Below are 22,319 nucleotides of genomic sequence, written 5' to 3'. Positions count from 1 at the left end.
CTACCTTAAAATAGGCCCAGTCAGGACTGGACTGACTGGGCCTATGCGGCCTCTACGGCCGTCTATAACTCAGGGCAAAAGGGGCACTTGCCCCTTAACCCTGCAGCAGCTGCGACTGGGCCCACCACTCTAGGGGGCCCGGGCAACCCCCACGATTAATTCCGCGGGGGGCCGCTACTTACTGGCAGACTCGCGCGAGCCGGGGGACACAGGAATCCAATAGTCACGTGACGTACGTGACGTACGTGACGTATGTCACATGACCCTGCTGCGCATCTGCTTCCCCCTATGCACTGAACAGGTTGGTCTGCGAGCGCCGAGCGGCACATACTTTTTACATCTTCGGTTGTTCAGGTAAGGGGAGGCTGCATGAAGGAGTATTTGAGATTGAGTGAGAGAATTAATGAGTATCTGTGAAGGAGCGAGTGAATGAATGTTTGTGAATGAGTATATGTAAATGAGTATCTGAATGAGGGAATTAATGAGTATCAATGTATGAATATCTGAATGATTGAATGGATTTTCTGTGAATTAGTGAGTAAATATTTGTGAATTAATATGTGTGTGTGTGAGAGATAGCATGGATGTGTAAGGGGGGGGGCAAAGATACCCCAGACAGGCTGTTTTGGTGGAAAGATGCCACAGGAGGGCTGTTATGGTGGAAAGATGCCACAGGAGGGCTGTTATGGTGGCAAAGATGCCACAGGAGGGCTGTTATGGTGGCAAAGATGCCACAGGCGGGCTGTTATGGGGCCAAAGATGCCACAGGAGGGCTGTTATGGGGCCAAAGATGCCACAGGCGGGCTGTTATGGGGCCAAAGATGCCACAGGCGGGCTGTTATGGGGCCAAAGATGCCACAGGCGGGCTGTTATGGGGCCAAAGATGCCACAGGCGGGCTGTTATGGGGCCAAAGATGCCACAGGCGGGCTGTTATGGGGCCAAAGATGCCACAGGCGGGCTGTTATGGGGCCAAAGATGCCACAGGCGGGCTGTTATGGGGCCAAAGATGCCACAGGCGGGCTCTTATGGGGCCAAAGATGCCACAGGCGGGCTGTTATGGGGCCAAAGATGCCACAGGCGGGCTGTTATGGGGCCCTTAACAGATTCTCGCACCCGGGCCCTGAGGGGTCTAGTTACGCCCCTGATCCTGCTATATAATTTAGCTCTACTGTACTATCCAAAAGTACTGTTGTTATTTTTTGTTTCTCTCTTTATTTAATTATTTTTCCCACTACAACTCCTGTCTGCGCTCCTGTGCCTTCAAGTGGGTTTCCCCAACTTCACAGTGTTCTTTTGTGCAGGAGGAAAGACACGGTGTCCATCCACGCATGGAGAGATTTCTAGATAGGGCAACGACAATGTCCAACAAGAGAGAAGTCTTCGAAAAAGTCCAAACTAGTCCTCATGGATACAGATCAGGAGAATTCAGTAGATATCTTCCAACATGTTGCCACACAGGATGAAGGAGACTCCATAGCTCAACGAGCAAAAACACTCTGGAGGCTGTCAGACAAGACTTGAAGCTAACGACGTATAGGTTGGATGAAGCGGAGGAGAGAGTATCTAACCAGGAAACTGTCTCCATACAGATTAAATCCAAACGCTGAGACCTCCAAAATACAATTGTCAACTAGAAGATAAGGTGGACAACCTTGAAAACCAGAGTCGTCGCAATAACCTACGAATCATCGGATTTCCGGGGTCCTTGAGAGGCAAAGATCTTTCCGACTTTCTTTTCTAAACACCTCCCATGCTATTATTCCCAAGCAAACCTACTTACTGCTTCAAGATAGAGCACACAGGATCAACCATCTTGCTCAATTAGAGCAGGGGAGACCAAGACCGGTGATATTTAACCCCTTAACCACAATCCACGTACATGTACGGGGTGACGATGCAATGTGATAACGTTACCGCGTAAATGTAAGGGCATTGTCATTATCTGGCGCTGATCGCAGCGTTTTCAAGTGAGGCTGTCCAGGCAAACCAGAAAGTTTTTCAGGCCTTCCGATCGGCGGTTTAAACAACAGACCAGTGATGCAAATCATCTGTCTGTTTAACACGCCCCCGAGCCCGGGTGTGGGTTATTCCAGGCTGCCTCTTCATTGAGGCAAGCCTGCAATGCCCCAGAGGAGGCTTCACACCCTCCCGATCCCAGTGAATCACAGTGAATCGTGGAAATCGGTGGGTTAAAAGACAGACCAGTGACTGAAATCACTGGTCTGGTCTGTAAAATACAAGTATTGTAATACAGAGCTTTGAGAGATTTATTGAAACCAAGTCCCAGGAGTGCCCGCAACTATTTTTGGAATCTATATGCACTACTGCTTCAGTTACCAGGCACCGGGCAGAGTAATTAAGGTTGGTGTGCAATCGTGTACTTTGGATTTTATTTATATATATATAATATACCGTATTTGCTCGATTATAAGACGAGGTTTTTTCCAGAGCAAATGCTCTGAAAAATACCCCTCGTCTTATAATCGGGGTCGTCTTCTAATCAGACCCCAAAAAAATGGCTGGGGCCATGCTGCTTACCGGTCGCGAGCAGCGTCTCTTCCGTTAGAAGCAGGAGGACAGGAAGCTTGTAGCTTCCTCACAGAACTCTATCTCCCCCTCCCTCCTCTGGGGGCGGGGCCAGAGAAGTTGCTGGTACAGCCGGTCCCCTGCAGAAGTCTTCGAGTGAGAGATCTGCAGTTCAGGTAAGGGGGTGGGGGAGGGTTTTTGGGTAAGTATGTGTGATTAATGTGTGAAGTATGTGTGATTAATGGAATGAATGAGTATTTAAATGTTTGTGAATGTGTGTTTGTGTGTGATAGCATGGATGTGTAAGGGGGGTGGGGGTTGTAGCATGGCATAGAGAGGCTGTAATCCCACTACTATCATCCCCAGGTTCCAGCATGTACTGGCTGCCTTGGCTTGATAGGAGTGTGATTGCTGTTAGCAGCAATCACACTCCTATCAAGCCAAGGCAGCCAGTACATGCTGGGTTAAAAGGCATATCATGGGGCTGAGTGGCATATAGGGGGTTAAAATGCATTTCTGGACCTCCAGAAATGCATTTTAACCCCCTATATGCCACTCAGCCCCATGATATGCATATATACCTCCAGAAATGCATTTTAACCCCCTATATGCCACTCAGCCCCATGATATGCCTTTTAACCCCCTATATGCCAGAGTGGCATATAGGGGTATAAGGCATATCATGGGGCAGAGTGGCAAATAGGGGGGGTATAAAGCATTTCTGGGGGCAGAGTGGCATAACTGGGGGGGGCAGGTTGGCAAATAAAAGGAAATTTAAAAAATATATTTACATGAATTAATATTTACTGGTAAAACTTTTTTTCCTATAGGGTCGTCTTATATTCAGGCTTTTTGTTTTTTTCCTAAATTAATATTTTGATTTTGGGGGGTCGTCTTATAATCGGGGTCGTCTTATAATCGAGCAAATACGGTATATAATATATAGTTTATATATATATATATATATATATATATATATATATATATACATGTAAAAATAGTTCCCCACTGTCACCAAAAAAGTACAAATTGTGTGTGTGTATATCGTTTTTTTACGAGCATGTCCTACAATTAGCGTTATATCTTCCCAAAAAATTCCTGCATGGAAAGAGTTAAAATATTGGCATTATAAATGTCCATAGGGTGCCTAGTTTTAATAAATATATGATTTGATGGGCTAAATTGAATTGGCCGGCTTCAAAGATGTCCCAAATATGAGACGTGGGCACAGACTGACCGGATGTCTAAACGGCAAAAAAAGGTGGTCTTTTACCTGCCAAATAACCCAACAAACCCACTGCGCTCAGGAGATGTTACTGAACACATATTTGGGTGATGTTACTGAACACATATTTGGGTGTTGTTTGACAGGGACATACACCAGGAGCGGTAAATTTATACCTGGAGTACAACGTGTGTGAAAAAAAATACAAAAGATTTTGACTACCATAAAGTTTGACAAAGGCTAGTGGTAGAATTAGTGCATGTAAAGGGTTAAAATACCAGCATTTGAAATACCTTGGGGTGTCTATTTTCTAAAAATATATGGTTTGATGGGGTAAATTGCATTGGCTGGCTTCAAAAATACCCGAAATAGCACATGGGGCAGAATGATCAGACTTGGGGAAAAATGGTTTTGAAATAGCAAAACGCTACTGGTACTTATTGCCCCATAACGTGCAGAAAAAAACATAAAAACATTGGGTATTTCTAAACTCAGGACAAATAGTAGAATCTACCGTATTTTCTCGATTATAAGACGGTTTTTTTCAGAGCAAATGCTCTGAAAAATACCCCTTGTCTTCTAATAGAGGTCCTCAAATAGAGGTCTGACTATGAGACTAAGATCCAGATCCCCAGCACCGCTGCAGGGGACCTGGATCCTTCTCCGTCTCCCCCCCGCCCATTTAACACTCCCCACCCCACACACACCGGTGTTTCAAATTTCCTGCTGTATACCGGGGCAGCGGTTGGACGTCCACGCGATCCGCGTAGACAACTTACGCTGCAGCCGGAAGGAGGTGTGGCTAGCAGCGGGGGTTGTCTGCGTCCATCGCGCAGACCTTCCCCGACTGTCAGAGATCAGAGTTCCCGGTGCCGGTGCAGAAATTGGGGCTGTACTAGCAAAACCGAAAACGAATCATTGGTAACCGGAGTCGTCCCAGGGGATTGGAAAGTAGCAAATGTTGCACCCATTCACAAAAAAGGCAGTAGGGAGGAGTCGGGCAACTACAGGCCAATTAGTCTTACATCTGTAGTGGGGAAATTAATGGAAACTATGTTAAAGGAAAGGAGTGTTGAACATCTGAAGTTACATGGGTTTCAAGATCAAAAACAACATGGCTTTTCCTCAGGAAGATCATGCCAAACGAATCTTATTGATTTTTTGGATTGGGTAAAGTAATTGATCAAGGTGGTGCAGTAGACATTGCGTATCTAGATTTCAGTAAGGCCTTTGACACTGTCCCTCATAGAAGACTTATAAATAAACTTCAATCTCTGGGTTTAGATCCCAATGTTGTTGAATGGATCAGGGAGTGGCTGAGTGACAGACAACAGAGGGTTGTAGTCAATGGCGTATATTTAGAACAAGGTCTTGTTACCAGTGGGATACCTCTGGGATCTGTACTTGGACCCATTCTCTTTAATATTTTATTAGTGATATTGAAGATGGTCTTGACGGAAAGGTATATATTTGCTGACGACACAAAAATTTGCAACAGGGTTGATGTTCCTGGAGGAAGAAGCCAAATGGCAAAGGATCTAGGTAAACTGGAAAAATGATCAGAGCTGTGGCAATTGGCATTTCATGTGGATAAATGCAAAGTAATGCACCTGGGGCATAAAAACCCAAGGGCAGATTATAGAATATTTGATACTGTCCTAACCTCAACGTGTGAGGAAAGGTATTTAGGGGTAATTATTTTTGAGGATTTAAAGGTAGGCAGACAATGCAGTAGAGCAGCAGGTAATGCTAGCAGAATGCTTGGTTGTATAGCAAGTGGTATCAGCAGTAGAAAGAGGGAAGTGCTCATGCCGTTGTACAGATCACTGGTGAGACCTCACTTGGAGTATTGTGTACAGTACTGGAGACTGTATCTCCAGAAGGATATAGAAATATTGGAGAAAATTCAGAGAAGGGCTACTAAAATGGTTTATGGATTACAAGATAAACGTTACCAGGACAGGTTAAAGGATCTTAACCTATATAGCCTGGAAGAAAGACGTGATAAGGGGGATATGATAGAAACATTTAAATACTTAAAGGGAATCAACAAGGTAAAGGAAGATAGTTTATTTAAAAGTAGAAATACTACCACAACAATAGGACATAGCCATAAGCTAGAGGGGCAAAGGTTTAATGGTAACATCAGAAAATATTACTTTACGGAAAGGGTAGTGGACGCATGGAATAGCCTTTTATCAGTGGTGGTAGATGTTAATACAGTAGCATTTAAGCAAGCATGGGATAGGCATAAGGCCAAGCTAGATATAGGATAAGGGCAGGTACTAAAGGAAAGTACTCAGAGGTTGGGCAGACTGGATGGGCCCTACTGGTCCTTACCTGCCATCACTTTCTATGTTTCTGCTGCTGTCCTTAAACCGGGAATTGCTTTTGCCTCGGTTTCCAGAACAGTCAAGCTTTGGCTCTCCCAGATTGAAGAGGATATTGCTGCCAATACCTCAAGGAAGACTATCCTCAAGAATGTTGCTGCCGTGAAATTGGCCGTGGATTTTCTCTGTGATGCCTCCATTGAAAACATCAGAATGACAGCCACAGCTTTGGTGCTTTCTTTTGCAGCTAAAAGGGCCTTGTGGCTTAAGGCCTGGGTGGCAGATAATGCCTCTAAGAACAGGCTTCTTAATATCCCTTTTTAAGGGTAAGACTTGATTCAGGGAAGAGCTGGAGTCCCTTTTGGAGAAGACCACAGAGGAAAAGCATTGGCTGCCCCATCGAAAGCCTCCTTCGAAAAGACGGCAGTCCTTTCGGCCATTCTTCCCGGGACAATCTAGAGGCCATAGTTCTAGATTCAACCCCTTGTCCAGAGAACAGAGCTTCCGAGGCAGATTCCCTCGAGGAAGGGGGAGATTTGACAGATTTGCCTTCCCCAAAGCGTTTCAAGACCCCAAGAACTCTGCATGACGCCTCCGTTCTGGTGGGAGGAAGGCTTCCGATTTTTCAGGGACAGTTGGTTCTCACTTGCCCGAGACCCTTAGGTGAGAGCCATTGTCTCGCACGGCTATCGGCTTCAATTTCGGACCAGACCTTCAGACCGTTTTATGGTCTCCCACCTTCCTCCAGGCAAGGCGCTTAGTCCTGTTATCTACCATTCAGCAGTTGACGGACCTCAGAGTCCTGGTTCCTGTCCCTTGGCCAGACCTGGGCCAGGGATTTTTATAGTTTTTTTCTGGTCCCCAAGAGGCCGGGAGGTTCTCGCCTAATGATAGACTTACGTTTTTTGACGATAACTCAGGGTTCAGCTGTCCAGCATCTTCAGTTTCAAGCCCTTCCATTTGGACTGTCGGCGGCCCCCAGAGTCTTCACAAAACTTTTAGCTGTCGTGGCGGCCCATTTCCGAGTTCAGGGAATTTCAGCCATTCCTTTTCTGGACGATTAGCTTATCCATGCCCGGTCGGTGCCGATTCTTCGGGCTCACTATCCACAGTGGTCGACACGTTACAAGATCTCGGCTGGATTCTGAACTGGGACAGATCCTGCACCGTTCCCTCTTAACAGCTAGTGTTTCTGGGTCTTCACCTGGATTCCTGCTCCGGGAAAGCTTTCCTTCCTCCTGCCAGGATTAAGGTGATTTGTTTCCTAGTACGCAGGGTTCGCTCTGCGCACGGAAGCTCCTTGAGGTTATGCATGTCTCTCCTGGGCAAGATGGTCTCCGCAAGGTATGCGGTGCCCTGGGCTATGGCCCACATGAGTTTTTCAAAGATTTGTCCTCAACCAACTAGAAGACAACCCATTGGCTCTAGACAGGCTTGTCTGTCTTCCACTGCATGTCAGAGCATCCCTCACCTGGTGGCTTCAACGGAACATCCTTGCTGCGGGGAGAAGATGGTCTCTTGTCACCAAGGTACTTCTTACCACCGACACCAGCATCAGGGGATGGGGAGCTACGTATCAGAACCTGTTCGTGCATGGACTCTGGTCTCCAACTACGAAACTTTTTTCCCTCAAACTGTTTGGAGTTGCTTGCAGTAGAAAGAGCTCTCCATCACTGGGAACATCTGCTCGCCGGCAAGGACATTTTGCTTTGCTCCGACAATCAGGCAGTCATAGCCTATGTCAACAGACAGGGGGCACAAGAAGTCCTCGACTTCTCGGTGTATCGCTCAGGATTTCTTTGGGCAGAGTCCCATGTCATGACTCTGTCCGCTGTCCACCTCAGAGGGACTTTGAATTCTCAAGCGGATTTCCTGAGCAAAACTCCTGTGCTGAGCAGCGAGTGGGTCTGCATCCGGCAGCCTTCGACCTCATCGTCCAACAGTGGGGCTTAACCAAGATTGACTGATGGCATCAAGAGACAATACTCAAATTCCTGTCTTCTTTTCCCTCAAGCCTCAGGATCATCCCTTGGCGATAATGCCTTCGCCCAGGTGTGGAATTTTCGTTGCGCCTATGTTTTTCTCCAGGGTCCTACAGAAGATCAAGAAGGACCGTGCCTCCGTGATCTCGATGGCACCAGACTGGCCGAAGCGCGTCTGGTATTCGGACTTGATCACTCTAGGTCTCTCTCCCCCTCTGAAACTTGGAGAGACCTACTGCGTCAGGGTTCATTCCTGCACCCAAACCCTGCCGTGTTCCACCTGACGGCCTGGAGATTTTCTTTTCCTGTGGCTGAGACTCTTCTGCAGAGTAGAAAGAAGGTTACCTCTCTGCGATACATCAAGATCTGGAAGAGATTTCATGGTTGGTGTTGTTCCAAGGGAATTTTGCCGTCTTCCTGTTCCTCGGCCTCTAGTCTGGACTTCTTCCAGGAGGGATTCGACAGTGGACTTCAACCTTCTACTATCAGGGTGCATAATTCTGCCATTAGTGCTGTCCTGGGGTTCGAGCTTAAATCTCTGCCTGTGGTCAGACGTTTTGCCAAGGCCATCGTCTGGATGCGTCCTCGTTCTGTCACCAGGATGGTTCAACAGGACCTGAATCTCGTCCTTCGAAGACTCACACTACCTCCTTTTGAGCCTCTTCAGTCGATTTCTCTGTATTTATTTAAAATATTTAAAATGAAGAGTCCAACGAAGTTCCTGTTCCTGATCCACTTCGTTGGACTCTTCATTTTAAATATTTGACCCGTTTGAACTCAACCATTCTGTAAGTGTTTTCTGACTTGCGCATACATCACCTAGGAAAATACTGCACCATATGGTTGTTGTCTCTGCTTTATACCTATAGAGCTTTTAAAGAATAAAGAACAGTTTTTTCAGAAGAGCTTCTTGTGCTGGCACCGTTTGTGAGTGCATTTTACACATCTATATATTTCCATTTTGTTGATCATACTACACTATTATATATATTTTCTCTTCCCATGTACATATGCGCCCCGATTTCTATTGGTTTCTGTCTATGAAGGAACAGTTTCTCCAGTTTTCCAAGTCTTCCATTTCTAAGTGGATTGTTGCGGCCATCAACTTGGCATACTCTGCAGTCGGCCAACCTGCTCCTGTGGGGATCCGTGCCCACTCTACTAGGGCAGTCTCCACTTCCTGGACCAAAAGATGTTGTATTTCGCCTGACCAGATCTGTAAGGCGGCTACTTGGCGAACTCTCCACGCTTTTGTACAGCATTACCGTCTCGACCAGATGGTTCAGGAGGACTCTCTTTTCGGTCGGAAGGTCCTTGAGGCTGTTTTGTCTCCTTAAGTTTACCCACCCTTCTTCTCTGGTACATCTATCCTGAGTGTCATCTGGGATGGCAGGGAAACAGGAAGTTCTGCTTATCGAGAGCTTCTTTTCTTTTCACGTTTTTGTTCCCTCCCTTCCTTTCAATAAACTTTTGTTGCATCAGATTGTTTTTCCTGTGTGGTCTTTGGTATTCACTGGGGTTAGTAGGAGGGGAGGGGCTTTTAAAGTTTTGAGTCCTGCCCTATCTCGGGTACGGAGGAGGAGTCTATCCTGAGTGTCACCAGGGATTGGCAGGGAAAAGAAGCTCTTGGTAAGTGGAACTTCCTGTTTCAAAGAAAAGTGAGTCATTTTTTTTTTAACAAAAAATCACCATATTTTATCATTTTTTTTTTTAATACTAAATGAGATGATATGATAAAAATAATGGTATCTAAAGAAAGCCCTGTTTGTCCTGAAAAAAACAATATATAATATGTGTGGGTACGCAAAATGAGAGAAGAAAATCACAGCTAAACCACAACACTAAAAAATGTTAAGCGCCATTGTCCCAAAATCAGGGCCGGCTTTTGGGGTGTGCGACCTGTGCGACCGCAAAGGGCGCCACACACCAGGGGGCGCCGCTGCGGGGTCTGCCGCCGCCGTGCGGTCCGACGACGTCGCTGCGGGGTCCGCCGCTGCCAGTAGCGTACCTAGCGGGGGGGGGGGGCGGTCCGCACCGGGTGGCGCTCATCAGGGGGGCACCCGGCACCCCTCCAGAGACGGACAGTAATGCTCTTTAACATACCTCCGGCTCCCTTGAGTGATTTTAAGCCGGTTCAAGGATCTCCTGCTCCCTTGTGATCCGCGCGGCAACAGCTGCTGTGCGCCGGGGTTTGTTGTCAGATCCCGGCGCACAACACTGAAGCCGCGCCCACCACTGTCCGTGCCCTCTGACCTGGAAGAAGACAGAAGAACTGAAGAAGAGGAGCGAAGAGAAGGAAAAGGAGCTGTAAGGAGAAAAGAGGAAAGGTAGGAAAGCATTCAGTGAGAGTGGATTGGTATGTATGCGTGTGGATTGGTATGCGTGTGGATTGGTATGCGTGTGGATTGGTATGCGTGTGGATTGGTATGCGTGTGGATTGGTATGTATGCGTGTGGATTGGTATGTATGCGTGTGGATTGGTAAGTGTGTGAGAGTGATGGGTGTTATCCTGTACCATTTCCAATGTCTTTTTCATGATCTAATTATGCTCTAAAAGTACATCATAACTCCCATCACCCTTGCACCCCCACCTCAGGACTCCTGAAAGGTAAGTGAACTTCAAAGAGGGAAAGGGTAGATAGTTAGGAGGGGGTAGATATGGAGAAGGGAGTGAGACAGGGGAAAGGGGGTAGATAGGGAGAAGGGTGTGAGAAGGGGTAGATAGGACAGAAGGGAGTGAGAAGGGGTAGATAGGGCAATTGTACTCCTATCATGCCAAGTCTGCGAGTACATCCTGGAATCTGGGCATGATAGGAATGTGATTGCTGTTAATTATATATATATATATATATATATATATATATATATATATATATATATATATAATTATTGTTATTTAATTGTTTTGTCCTATTTTGGTGTGTTACTTACTTTAAATAAAAGTGTTTTGGTTCTCACTTGCCCGAGACACGTGTGTGTGTATATATATGTATATATGTGTGTGTATATATATATATATATATATATATATATATATATATATATATATATATATATATATATATATATATATATATATATATATACATATATATATATACATATATATACATATATATATATACATATATATACATATATATATATACATATATATACATATATATATATACATATATATACATATACATATATATATATATATATATATACATATACATATACATATACATATACATATACATATATATATATATACATATATATATATACATATACATATATATATATACATATACATACATATACATATATATATATACATATACATATATATATATATATATATATATACACATATATATATATATTAACCCTTTGGTAATGTATTCTGCAGAAGAGTGAGTTTATATTAATTAGAGAGCAAAGACACAAGCTGATTAAACATTTAACATTTAATCTGACAAAAGACTTCACAGTGCTGTGTACAAACATACAGAAATAAATGGCATACAGAGTACAAGTTACAAAACAGTCTATAAAATCAAATAGGAGAAAACATCCTTGATCCTTCTTTTGGATCAAGAATAGGAAGGTTAGGTAGAAGGGTTGAACTTGATGGACTTGGGTCTTTTTTCAACCTTATGAACTATGTAACTATATGTAAATGAAATCCTTATATATAATTACCAATATATATAATCCTTGTGGGTGATTCAGATGGTAAAGGTTCTCTGTGCAGTTGTTAAAAGAAAAACTCTCAAGATCTAAAATCTTTATATATTGAACCCTGGTTTATATATTGAATCCTAAATGACCAGAGGGATTTGGCCTTGACAGTTTATGGTCCACTCCATCATACCTGTCAAGAGCCCAGTGCAGACTTCTACCTGAGAATGTAGTAGTCTTCCAAAAATTAGCAACTTACAATATACCATTTTAATTTTGATATGATCATATTCCTCATATCTTTGAATCTTTAGACACCAAACACACTAGGTTTGGAAAGTAGCCATTCTCATCTCTCAGGGGAGAAATAAACCAGCTGGGCATGTTTGGTACCCAACAAAACGATACAACCTGGGCAATCCAAATATACATTCATATTGGACCCTCTCACAATACATACACATTGTACATACACATGTTCACATTTTATGTGGTTATGCTGACTTTTGGGTTATTCAGAGGACATGTCCCAATATACTTTACGACCCCCCCCCCACACACACATTCAGCTCTGGTGATCCTTATTGTCTAAGTACATTTTATGGCCTAAGCTGTTAGACAAACCAGAGGTTTACTGATCAAAGCCCAGAATAATGACTATAACAACATACACAAAACACATTATGTTGCACACCAAATGCCAATTCATGAATTGACATTACACTACCCTTTTCCAGTCCTTAGGGAGAAATACTCACTACCTCCTCATATCTGGCCATAAATGCAAGCTAAACTCTATTTACACCAAACTTTACACAATATACACCCAACCCAACACCAACCCAACACTATTCTACATGTACAAAGAGCCTTTTGAGATGGTACGACCTTTCTCAAGACATCTCCCAATCTTTGCTACAAGCATATACATGTAGATTAAAGAACCAGCAAGCTTCTTGGTTTCATTACACTATTTTCAAGCTTCTTAATAGGGCGTACATTTCAAATAAACAACTTTTAGCCTCCCCAAAAAGTGAGTCTCTGCTCAAAATGCAACTTGGCCTGGAGTATTGCTTACTCACCTGTCTCAAGGTCTTGGCCTTCTGGGAGATAGTAGGCCCAATAATGGGAGACTTGGTGCGATGTAGACCTTTATGCTGGGGGTATATGATGCACTGGGTATTAGAGGAACAAACATTAATTTACTAGATCATTTAATTCTGATAGCAGTAAAGGCCATTTTAAGTACTGGAGAAATAAAATTACCAGGATCATGTTCCTGGAGTGGACCCTAGTCTTATAGGATAAAGAAAGACAGGGGGATTTTTTTTTTTTTTTTTGAAATTTGGAAACCATACACAAAGACTTAGCTTACAACAACAAATTCATTTGTTTTTTTTTTTGCGATTACGGAATGGTTTTGCTCTCATACGCTGACGATTTGACTGACAACCACTGTGCTTTATTAATTTCTCCATTTGGATGGCTCACACTGTGGGTTCTAGCTGTGGGTTCTAGCTGAGACACAGGTTACCGCTTGCAAGGTTACAGTTCAGTTGACAGCTATAGGGGACAGATGTCTTTAATGGAATTGTGAATCTGACTGTTAGACTTCCCTTCGGTCTTGATTTACGGTTCATTGTTAAACAGTTTCTAAAAAAAAGTAGAATTCTACCTGTTTTGAACCAGCTCGTCCTGACCTTGATCTCCGCTGCTGATTCCAGTACTCACTGCCATGAGTCCAGTACCTGTGTGTGGGATTCCAAAGGTTTTCCTGTTGTGTGCCTTACCTAGGGCTTCCAGATGTGTGCCCTGCCCGAGAAGTTCCAGCCTTGGGCCCTGCCAGAGGAATTCAGCCAAGTTCCAGTCTAGCTTGCAGAACCCTCTAGCTTAAGACTATGCCCTCCTTGTCATGGTAGCATTTCTTCTTTTAAATAAACTTATAAACTTTCTTTATTATGTTGATTCTCTTTAAGTATTTAAATGTTTCTATCAAATCCTCCCTGTCACGTATTTCTTCCAAGCTATATATATGTTAACTGGGCAGGGGGGCAATTGCCTCCCCCTCCGGTCACCCTTAATATAAATTTAACGCGCGCGGCCGTCCACTGTGGTGGCCGATTCATCTTTAATGCAGGGAATTAAATCATTATCGTTCATAAAATCATTAAGCGGCCTGGGTTCCTGCACAATTCTGCCCAGTGCCTCCTTGAGGCTCTTCATCCCGCCCCTTTGAAGACGCTCAGGCGGGCGGGCTCACGCGAAACAGCTCCTCGTGACAGTGAATAGGACACTTCGGAGGAGAGCAGTCTGCGGGGAAGGAAGGCAGCGAAAAAGTAAGTATTAAAAAAAAAATGTTGGAGTGATAGGTCGAAGGGGTATGGGTATATTCAAAGGGAGGGCTCCCTTGGGACAACAAATACAACAAATGGGGTGGCTAGGGGGTATAACTACACAGCAGGGTGGTTGGGGCATCACATATATTAAAACACAAAGGGCAATACACATGGGTACATTAACCAGTACATTCTCCAACGTATCAATATCCTTCTGGAGATACGGTCTGTACTGTACACAATACTCCAAGTGAGGTCTCACCAGTGCTCTGTACAACGGCATAAACACTTCCCTATTTTTACTGCTAATACCTATCCCTATACAACCAAGCATTGCTGCTCTATTGCATTGTCTACCTACCTTTAAATCATCTGAAATAATTACTCCTACATCCTTTTAATCTCATGTTAAGGTTAGGGCAATATGAAATATTCTATACTCTACCCTTGGGTTTTTATGCCCCAGGTGCATTACTTTACATTTATCCACAGTAAATCCCAGTTGCGAGAGTTCTGACCATTTTTCCAGTTTACCCAAGTCATTTGCCATTTGGCTTATCCCTCCAGGAACATCAACCCTTTTGCACATTTTTGTGTTCTCAGCAAAAAGACATACCTTACCATCAAGACCTTCTGCAATATCACTAATAAAAAATATTAAGGTGGATTACTGGATAAAACTTACCAGGAAAGGTCAAAGGATCTTAACATATATAGTCTGGAAGAAAGACATGACGGGGATATGATGGAAACATTCAAATACTCGATTATAAAATGACCCCCCCAATCTGAATATTAATCTGAGCCTCAATATAAGACTACCCTATAAGAAAAAAGTTTTACTAGTAAATATGAATTCACATGCAAACTATTTTTTCATATTTAATAAAAAATTTGAGAAAAATGCATTTTTGTTTTTATTTTTTTTTGCCAACCTGCGCCCCAGTTATGCACATCTGCCCCCCAGATATGCCTTATACCCCCTATTTGACACTCTGCCTCCTCTGGATGCGTGCAGACATCCTCCGCTGCTGCTGCCAGCACTTCCGCCGGGGCTTCTATGAATGAGCACAGCAAGGTCATGTGATGCCAATGCCGGCAGCAGCGGGGTTGTCTGTGCGCATAGTGCAGACGTCCACCGGCTGCCAGAGAGGGTCCAGGTCCCCTGCAGCGCTGCGGGGGAGTTAAAAACAGCCTTGGTCATGAAGGGTACAAAAATATAAAAAATGGAGGTGTCATATGCATTAACAAATATTGCAACCTTATTTATTGTATTGGCTCGATTATAGGCCGCACCCTAAAAGTTAGGTGCTTTTTTAAAGAAACATTTGTAATACGTATGCTGCCACTCTGTGCCCTTCCCCAAGATATGCTGCCACTCTGTGCCACTCTCTGCCCCCAAGATGTGCCCCCCCCTCCCCTAGACTTACCACTTTCCGTGTGTCAAGGGAAATTGTTAAAGCGCATCGAGCAGACGTGCCGGCAGCGGAGGTTGTTTACGCTTGCATCGCCGCAGCCGGTGAACGTCTGCGCGATGTGCTTTACCAATCTCCCGTGCCGGCACTCCCCGCCTGGCAGGGGAGGCTGTCTGAGTGTATCGGCGAGTAGGATGCAGGTCCCCTGCAGCTCTGTGGGGGATCTGTATCCTAACCCTGCTGTCTGCCCAGAGCCCGGAACTGCATGTCCCGGGCGTCGGACGATAGGAATTGTGCATTCTTGCGCTAAACCCCGAATATAGGCCACACCCCCACTTTAAAGACTTTAGTGGGGGGGGGGAGTGCGGCCTATATTCCGGCAAATACGGTATAAAAACTATTCTAAAACCTTTGTGCTTGTTTTTTAATCTAAAGTTCTCAGAATAGTAGTTCCCACACAGCAAGGTATCGTTCTTCTCTATTTTCAGGCTTTTTACAGCATCTATATTTTTATAAATATGTAAAAGTAGCACCATGCCAGTATGGTATGCAGTGATATCTTATAACTATGCGCTGCTCTGCTCCCTGGCAGCCGAAGATTCTACTTTTGTTGGTTTTGGACACTTGTGAGAGGTGGTGCTTTCTTAATTCTTGATTAAGGAGGCACATAAGACACCCGCCATGGGTATCTTTTATGTGCCTCCTTTTTTATATTGATAGTCCATAATGTTTTGATTTTTATATTTTAGAGACGTTCTTTTGTCGCTGTAAATGACAAGGGGTGTTTATAAATATGAGAAGCTTTAATCTGACAGATGTGGACAGGAAAAAACATGACAGATTAGGATGATTATGTTAAATTACTGTCCTCTTTGCCAGAATTATTTGTCTGCTTTTGTTGGATTGGGTGAAGAAAAGGAGCATTATTGGAATAGGAAATTTCTTGCTGTGCTGTTAAACACAAATCTTAGTGTACAATCCTTCCCTGTCTCTGCTCATCTGACAATCTTCTTAATTTAATTTCTCTAAGGTCACCACTGGAGTCAAGGCAAATAAAGAAATAGTTTTCTCTCTGCTATGCAAAGCCAAAATACATGTGTGGGGTATTTCTTTAAACTGGAGGTGTAACTGAACACATGTTGCTCTGGTAATCCTAACAAACAGCAGCAGTGTGGAGGTGTTTGTGGGGGTGAGAGGCTGGAGGGAATGGGCCATTTAAGAGAAGCCCTGTAATTAAGTAAGATATGAGATTTCCTTTTAATTGTGATCTGGTTTCTCCTAAATCAAGACCCAATATATTGTTGGTTGTTTTTATCAACTTTACAGCAATATATAGCTTTTATAGCAATCTTCATACGAAAAACTGCCTAGGTGTCACCCCTGACTGAGATCTTAAATTAACCCCGCACATCCGGTCTCAAAAAGCCTCTGGCATAACTACAGGGGTCTCCTCGTACCAGTTCAAAATGGTTTACAAAGGTCTTCCAACCTGGACCACAGGTAAAAGCAGGGGCGTGAGGGAAGTGGGGTGTGTGTGTGTGTCATACTTCAATATAACTGTACTTATGTCTGGCAATATTATTAATTTATTTATTAATTTATTTATTCATCTAGTGTTTATACTGAGGCTATACTTATGTAGCCTGTGGCAGGTTTACTTTCTGTGTAATATTCCCCTGCACATTCTACTAATAAGTGACTTATTGAAGCGCTGAACAAACGTAATAAGCGCTGCTGAATCACTGAAGGTAAAACTCCAGTTACCCCAAAAGTAATGTGAAATAACAAAGGTAATTAGTGACAGCGTTCAAAGAAAAAGTTGTGGGGGGGGCAAAACAAAAAAACAAATCAATAAATAAAATTGTATCAAAGATATACTTCCCAAAACTTTTGTTTCACAGGTACTTGAAAGTTAAAAATAAAAAAAACAAGAAACATTCAGTTTGCACGTTTTGTTTAAGCAAGGCCTCCTTACCTTTTTGTTTCTGTAGTTGATACATGGATACATTAAACACGAAAAAGTAATTTTAACCAAGATTGGGTAAAAACACAATAAGGTCAGATCTAAGGCATAATATACCCTTTGTTGTGATGGAATTCTTTCAGATCGGAGTATACCTAAAAAGGTGAACATTCGGGGGGGGGGTTTCACCCCATTGTGTTTTTATCATTTTACTTGAACCTTTAGAAGCAGTAATTATTTTATTCTGTTTTATCCTTTAGGTGCATTGGATGAGCGAGGAGAATTATATGTTTCGCTTGTCTTCCCTACGTCCTTTGCTGTTGCGTTGGCTGCAGTCCGATCCTATACGCCCTACCAAATTCCTCCGTGTGGTACACCACTGGTTAGAGGATGATCTTCCAGACCTGTCTGTCTCTCGCCACCGTAGCCGTCTATCATGGGGTATCCCTGTGCCTTCTGATCCATCACATGTCATCTATGTCTGGTTGGATGCTCTGGTCAATTACCTGACTGCTGCAGGATATCCTGACCCACATTTGGCACCTTGGGGCCCATCCACCCACATCTTGGGAAAGGATATACTCCGCTTTCATGCTATATACTGGCCAGCATTCTTGCTTGCTGCAGGCCTGCCCCCACCACGGACATTATTTGTACATTCACACTGGACCTGTAAAGGGGTTAAGATGTCCAAAAGCCTACAGAATGTTGTGGACCCAATTGAATGCATGAGACGCTACACAAGAGATGGCCTACGCTATTACTTGCTGCGCAATGGTGCCCCGGAACGGGATTGTGATTTTAATCATCATGCTGTCCATGCACTGTTGAATGCCGAACTTGCAGATGCTCTGGGGGGACTACTGAACCGATGTACAGCACATGCTATAAATCCCATGCAGCACTTTCCAAAATACTACCCAAACAGTATTCCGTTGTCTGCTCATGGCCAGTTAAATGATTTACTGAGGTCACTGCAGGAGCTTCCATCAGAAGTGGAGCAACGAGTGAAGACATTTCACGTAAACAAGGCCTTGGAGGCAATATATGCCAGAGTACGTCAGACTAATGCTTTTTTCCAGAGTCAGGCTCCTTGGAAGCTGTGCGGAGGAATAAAAGAAGAGTCTGAATGGGGTGACTCTGTACTTTATATAACACTTGAGGCACTAAGGCTTTACGCCACCCTTCTACAGCCTGCTGTTCCTGGTCTCTCTAAAGCTCTCCTGGAACGCCTTGGTGTTCCACCTGTTCACAGGACACTCAAAGGAGGTAGCTTTCTGGCAGCTGCATGGGGAGAGAACTGTTGCTTTCAGGGTCACCCTCTTGGGCCTGATTGTGGGGTACTATTTCCTAGACTGGAAAAGAAATCCAACAAAGAACCAATTATAATTGGAAAGTCAGGATAACAGAAAAGTCTTTGTTTCACATATTAATAACTGTTAAGTTTATTTTAAGGTGTCATAAAAGTCATTCACTTTATTATTATTAGAATGATCTTTTATTTATATAGCGCCAACAATTTACGCAGCACTTAATACAATACATATATTCAAGGGGTATGACAAGATGAGAAATGACAGACTAAGACAAACCGATACATTAGGTGGAGAGAGCCCTGCTCGCAAGCTTACAAACTTGTCACTAATGCATACATTTCCATTTCATGTAAAACATAGCTGTCTCTAATATTTATTGGTGAAACCTGTGTCCTGGATAGTTTTCCTCACTATGGCAATAATATACATATTATGTTGCAAAACACTTCTATTAAAGCAAAAGTTATGTTATAACTCAACCATAAAAAACCTGGGATATAACTATAAATGAACTTTTCTGCACATAACTCCATATCAAATAGTGCAGCATCTTCCTGTGGTTAGTATAGGCAAATAGAATGCACTTACAGGATAGCAGGTGTCAATGGAGCGTTCAACTTAAAAAGTTCGTAGACCAGAGAAGGGAAACAGTCCTCATCAGCTTCTCTCCAATAATGTAGCACTGCGATTTTCTTCTTCTTTTCTCAATGCGTTTCGCCTTTAAGGGGCTTCCTCAGGAGAAATTTGGAAAGCAATCCGCAGTGGTTATGTGCGTTTAGCAGTCAGAAAAGTCCGTTTTAAATAGTGTCCGAGTTTGTCTAATTTCCGGATACGTATTGATTGCACACACTGTAACACTATATGCTGACATACACACTTGCTAATGCCATACTGTAACATAAACACCATACACACTGAATCTGGCACTACAATACAGTAGACATACCAACTTTTGGAACTATACATTTACACACTCTGGCTGTAGCACTATACATGTAGCACACATACACACTGACACTACAGTAAATATACACTAGACATGCGCACAGCGAGCAAAATCAATTACAGGCCATTGTTTCAGACAAAATTCGGAAGTCTTTTTAATTCAATACATTCAGGGGGTGTTCCTTAAAAGCGGAGGTCCCTGATACCTTCTTGTCTCACCTTTCATTATAGATTTTTTTTTTTAAAAAGGTTCCCCCAAAGAGGTGCAGCAGCAATACTAGAGAACTGGGCCTGGGCAGGCAGATACTGGTACATCATAGACACATGCAGCCCTGTGGAGCAAGACTATTTCCCCAATATTATGTGTTATAATGCCTGGTTTTCTAACCAATATTTACTGACCAATAAGAACAATAGATGATATGATAGAAATATAATAAAAAAGACTTGTCCACAAATTAGAGGTTCGGCTAGTAACATAAATGAGCAACTGTCTTAATCGACTAAACTCCACTCAGGTACAGGTTGAAAAATGGCTGCTGTAGTCCCTGTAATACACTACAGTAGTCACCACAGCTTCTCCAATCCACCCCACAACAGAACATTTTCTGTATTGCTATACTATTGTATAAGAATAATGAGTGCTAAGCTAACTGTCACACTCCAACAGTTACAGTCACTGTTACAGTTAGTTTAGCAGAGGCTGTGATTGATACGCATTGCTCGCCTACCATACTGCAAGTTGTTTATTTTGGTACAGAAAATGTACTGTTGTGGTGTGACTACTGTATTGTATTAAAGGGACTGCAGGTGACAATATTGGTGACAAAAACCAGGCATTATTATATATATATATTAGGGCTGCAATAACTAATCGATAATGAATTATTAGTTGCTAACGAATTTCATTATCGATTAGTTGAATCGATTTTATCGATTATAAGATGAGGGTTTTTTCAGAGCAAAAGCTCTGAAAAATACCCCTCGTTTTATAATCCGGTTTATTCAATGTCACTTACAGCAGTTACTACTTCCCAGTCCCTCCCTGCAGTCACTCTGACTATTCGCCCCGTCCCCTTCCTTATAGCGTCCACACTGCTCAGCGACTCATCTAACAGTACATATAAAATTTATATTTGGGCTGCTGAAAGTTAGGGGAGGTGGGGGTTAACTTAGGGGCAGTTATGGTTAAAGGGATCTTTAGGGTTATTTTAGGGGCAGTTATGGTTAATGGGGTCTTTAGGGTTAATTTAAGGGCAGTTATGGTTAATGGGGTCGTTAGGGTTAATTTAGGGATAGTTATGGTTGATGGGGTGTTCAGGGTTAATTTAGGGGCAGTTGTGGTTGATGGGGTCTTTAGGGTTAATTTAGGGGCAGTTATGGTTAATGGGGTCTTTATGGTTGGGGTCTTTAGGGTTAATTTAGGGGCAGTTATGGTTTATGGGGTCTTTAGGGTTAATTTAATGCTGAGGACTAAGGTTAACTTAATTTACAGTTAGAGGTAACGGGGTGCAACCTGAAGGGAATCTAAATCCTGGGGGTGGTGAAGATTAATACTGTATTTATTTATAAAAGTATTGTCTGTGTGCTGTGAATGAGTCTGTAAATCTATGAGGGCACTATGGCATATCTTGTAGCTTTGTGGCATATCAGGGGGTATACGGCATATAGGTTATGTAAGGCTTATCAGGGGAGGATGGGGTCGAATATCTGGGGGTATGTGGCATATCTGGGAGGCAGTGTGGCAAGCCTGGGCTCAAATGTTCATAACTGGGGGGGCAGGTTGGGAAACAAGAAATGCATTTTTATCAAACTTTTTTTTTATTCTGCTGTTTGTTTTTAACATCCTGTTTGTTTATTAAATTATTTTAAATGAATTTTTTTATTTTTTTTACATTTTCTATAATATTGGGCTTGTGTTCTACTACTTCTGCTGCACCTTGTTGACTGTCCTAACTCTGGGGGGACCTTTTAAAATTTTTATAATAAAAAAGTGAGTCCAGAAGGTGTCAGGGACCTGACCTCCGAATTCCATCCTAAACAAACGACCGCAAAATTAAATTCGGTTCCCAAAAAGGAACACAGCAAAAGCAAAACAAAAATTTTGTCTGAAGCGATTTTGCTTGCCATGCACATGTCTAATTTCTAATGCTTGTATTTTACTTTGCAAATCCTGATTAGCCAAGGTTGTTGGACCCATTAATCACAGCCATAACAATCAATGAGACCACCCGCTATTTTTTGGCTACCTATCAGTCGTTAAGATGTATCCTCCTAGACACAGTCCCTAATTTTACCTCATCAAGGAGCACCAAAATGGCTTGTAATGGAGGCTACAGATGACAACAAATGGACAAATAAAACACATTTTCGGAACTTTTTGCAGTTCGTTTTCTTTGGTTTAGTCGGAGGTTGCCCTTTTGTTGATTTGTACGAATACACAAAACGGGCAATTCCTGTTAAGAATAAGGTTTATACAAAACCGAATGCACACGTGTATTTTTTGTACCCTTTTTGACAATGGCTGTTTTAACATTTCTGCAGTGCTCATGTTTTGCTCATTGTTCTTTTCAGGACAAGAAGGACTTTCTTTAGATACCATTATTGTGAT

General features: G+C 42.9%; 1 protein-coding gene across 1 annotated transcript in view; it reads left to right on the top strand.

Annotated features, from left to right (window-relative positions):
* Positions 1-18,920, top strand: part of MARS2 (methionyl-tRNA synthetase 2, mitochondrial) — a 47,329-nt gene extending 28,409 nt beyond the window's left edge. Inside the window, exon 3 of the mRNA XM_053473547.1 lies at positions 17,708-18,920. Coding sequence (XP_053329522.1) covers positions 17,708-18,853 — 1,146 coding nt within the window. The 3' untranslated portion in view covers positions 18,854-18,920. The remainder of the gene's footprint in view (positions 1-17,707) is intronic.
* Positions 18,921-22,319: the final 3,399 nt, after the last annotated feature.

This window comes from Spea bombifrons, chromosome 8 (assembly GCF_027358695.1).
Source record: "Spea bombifrons isolate aSpeBom1 chromosome 8, aSpeBom1.2.pri, whole genome shotgun sequence".
In the NCBI taxonomy this organism is placed as follows: Eukaryota; Metazoa; Chordata; class Amphibia; order Anura; family Pelobatidae; genus Spea; species Spea bombifrons.
Note: the sequence above shows the minus strand (reverse complement) of the source record. Positions and strands in the feature narration are given on the sequence as shown.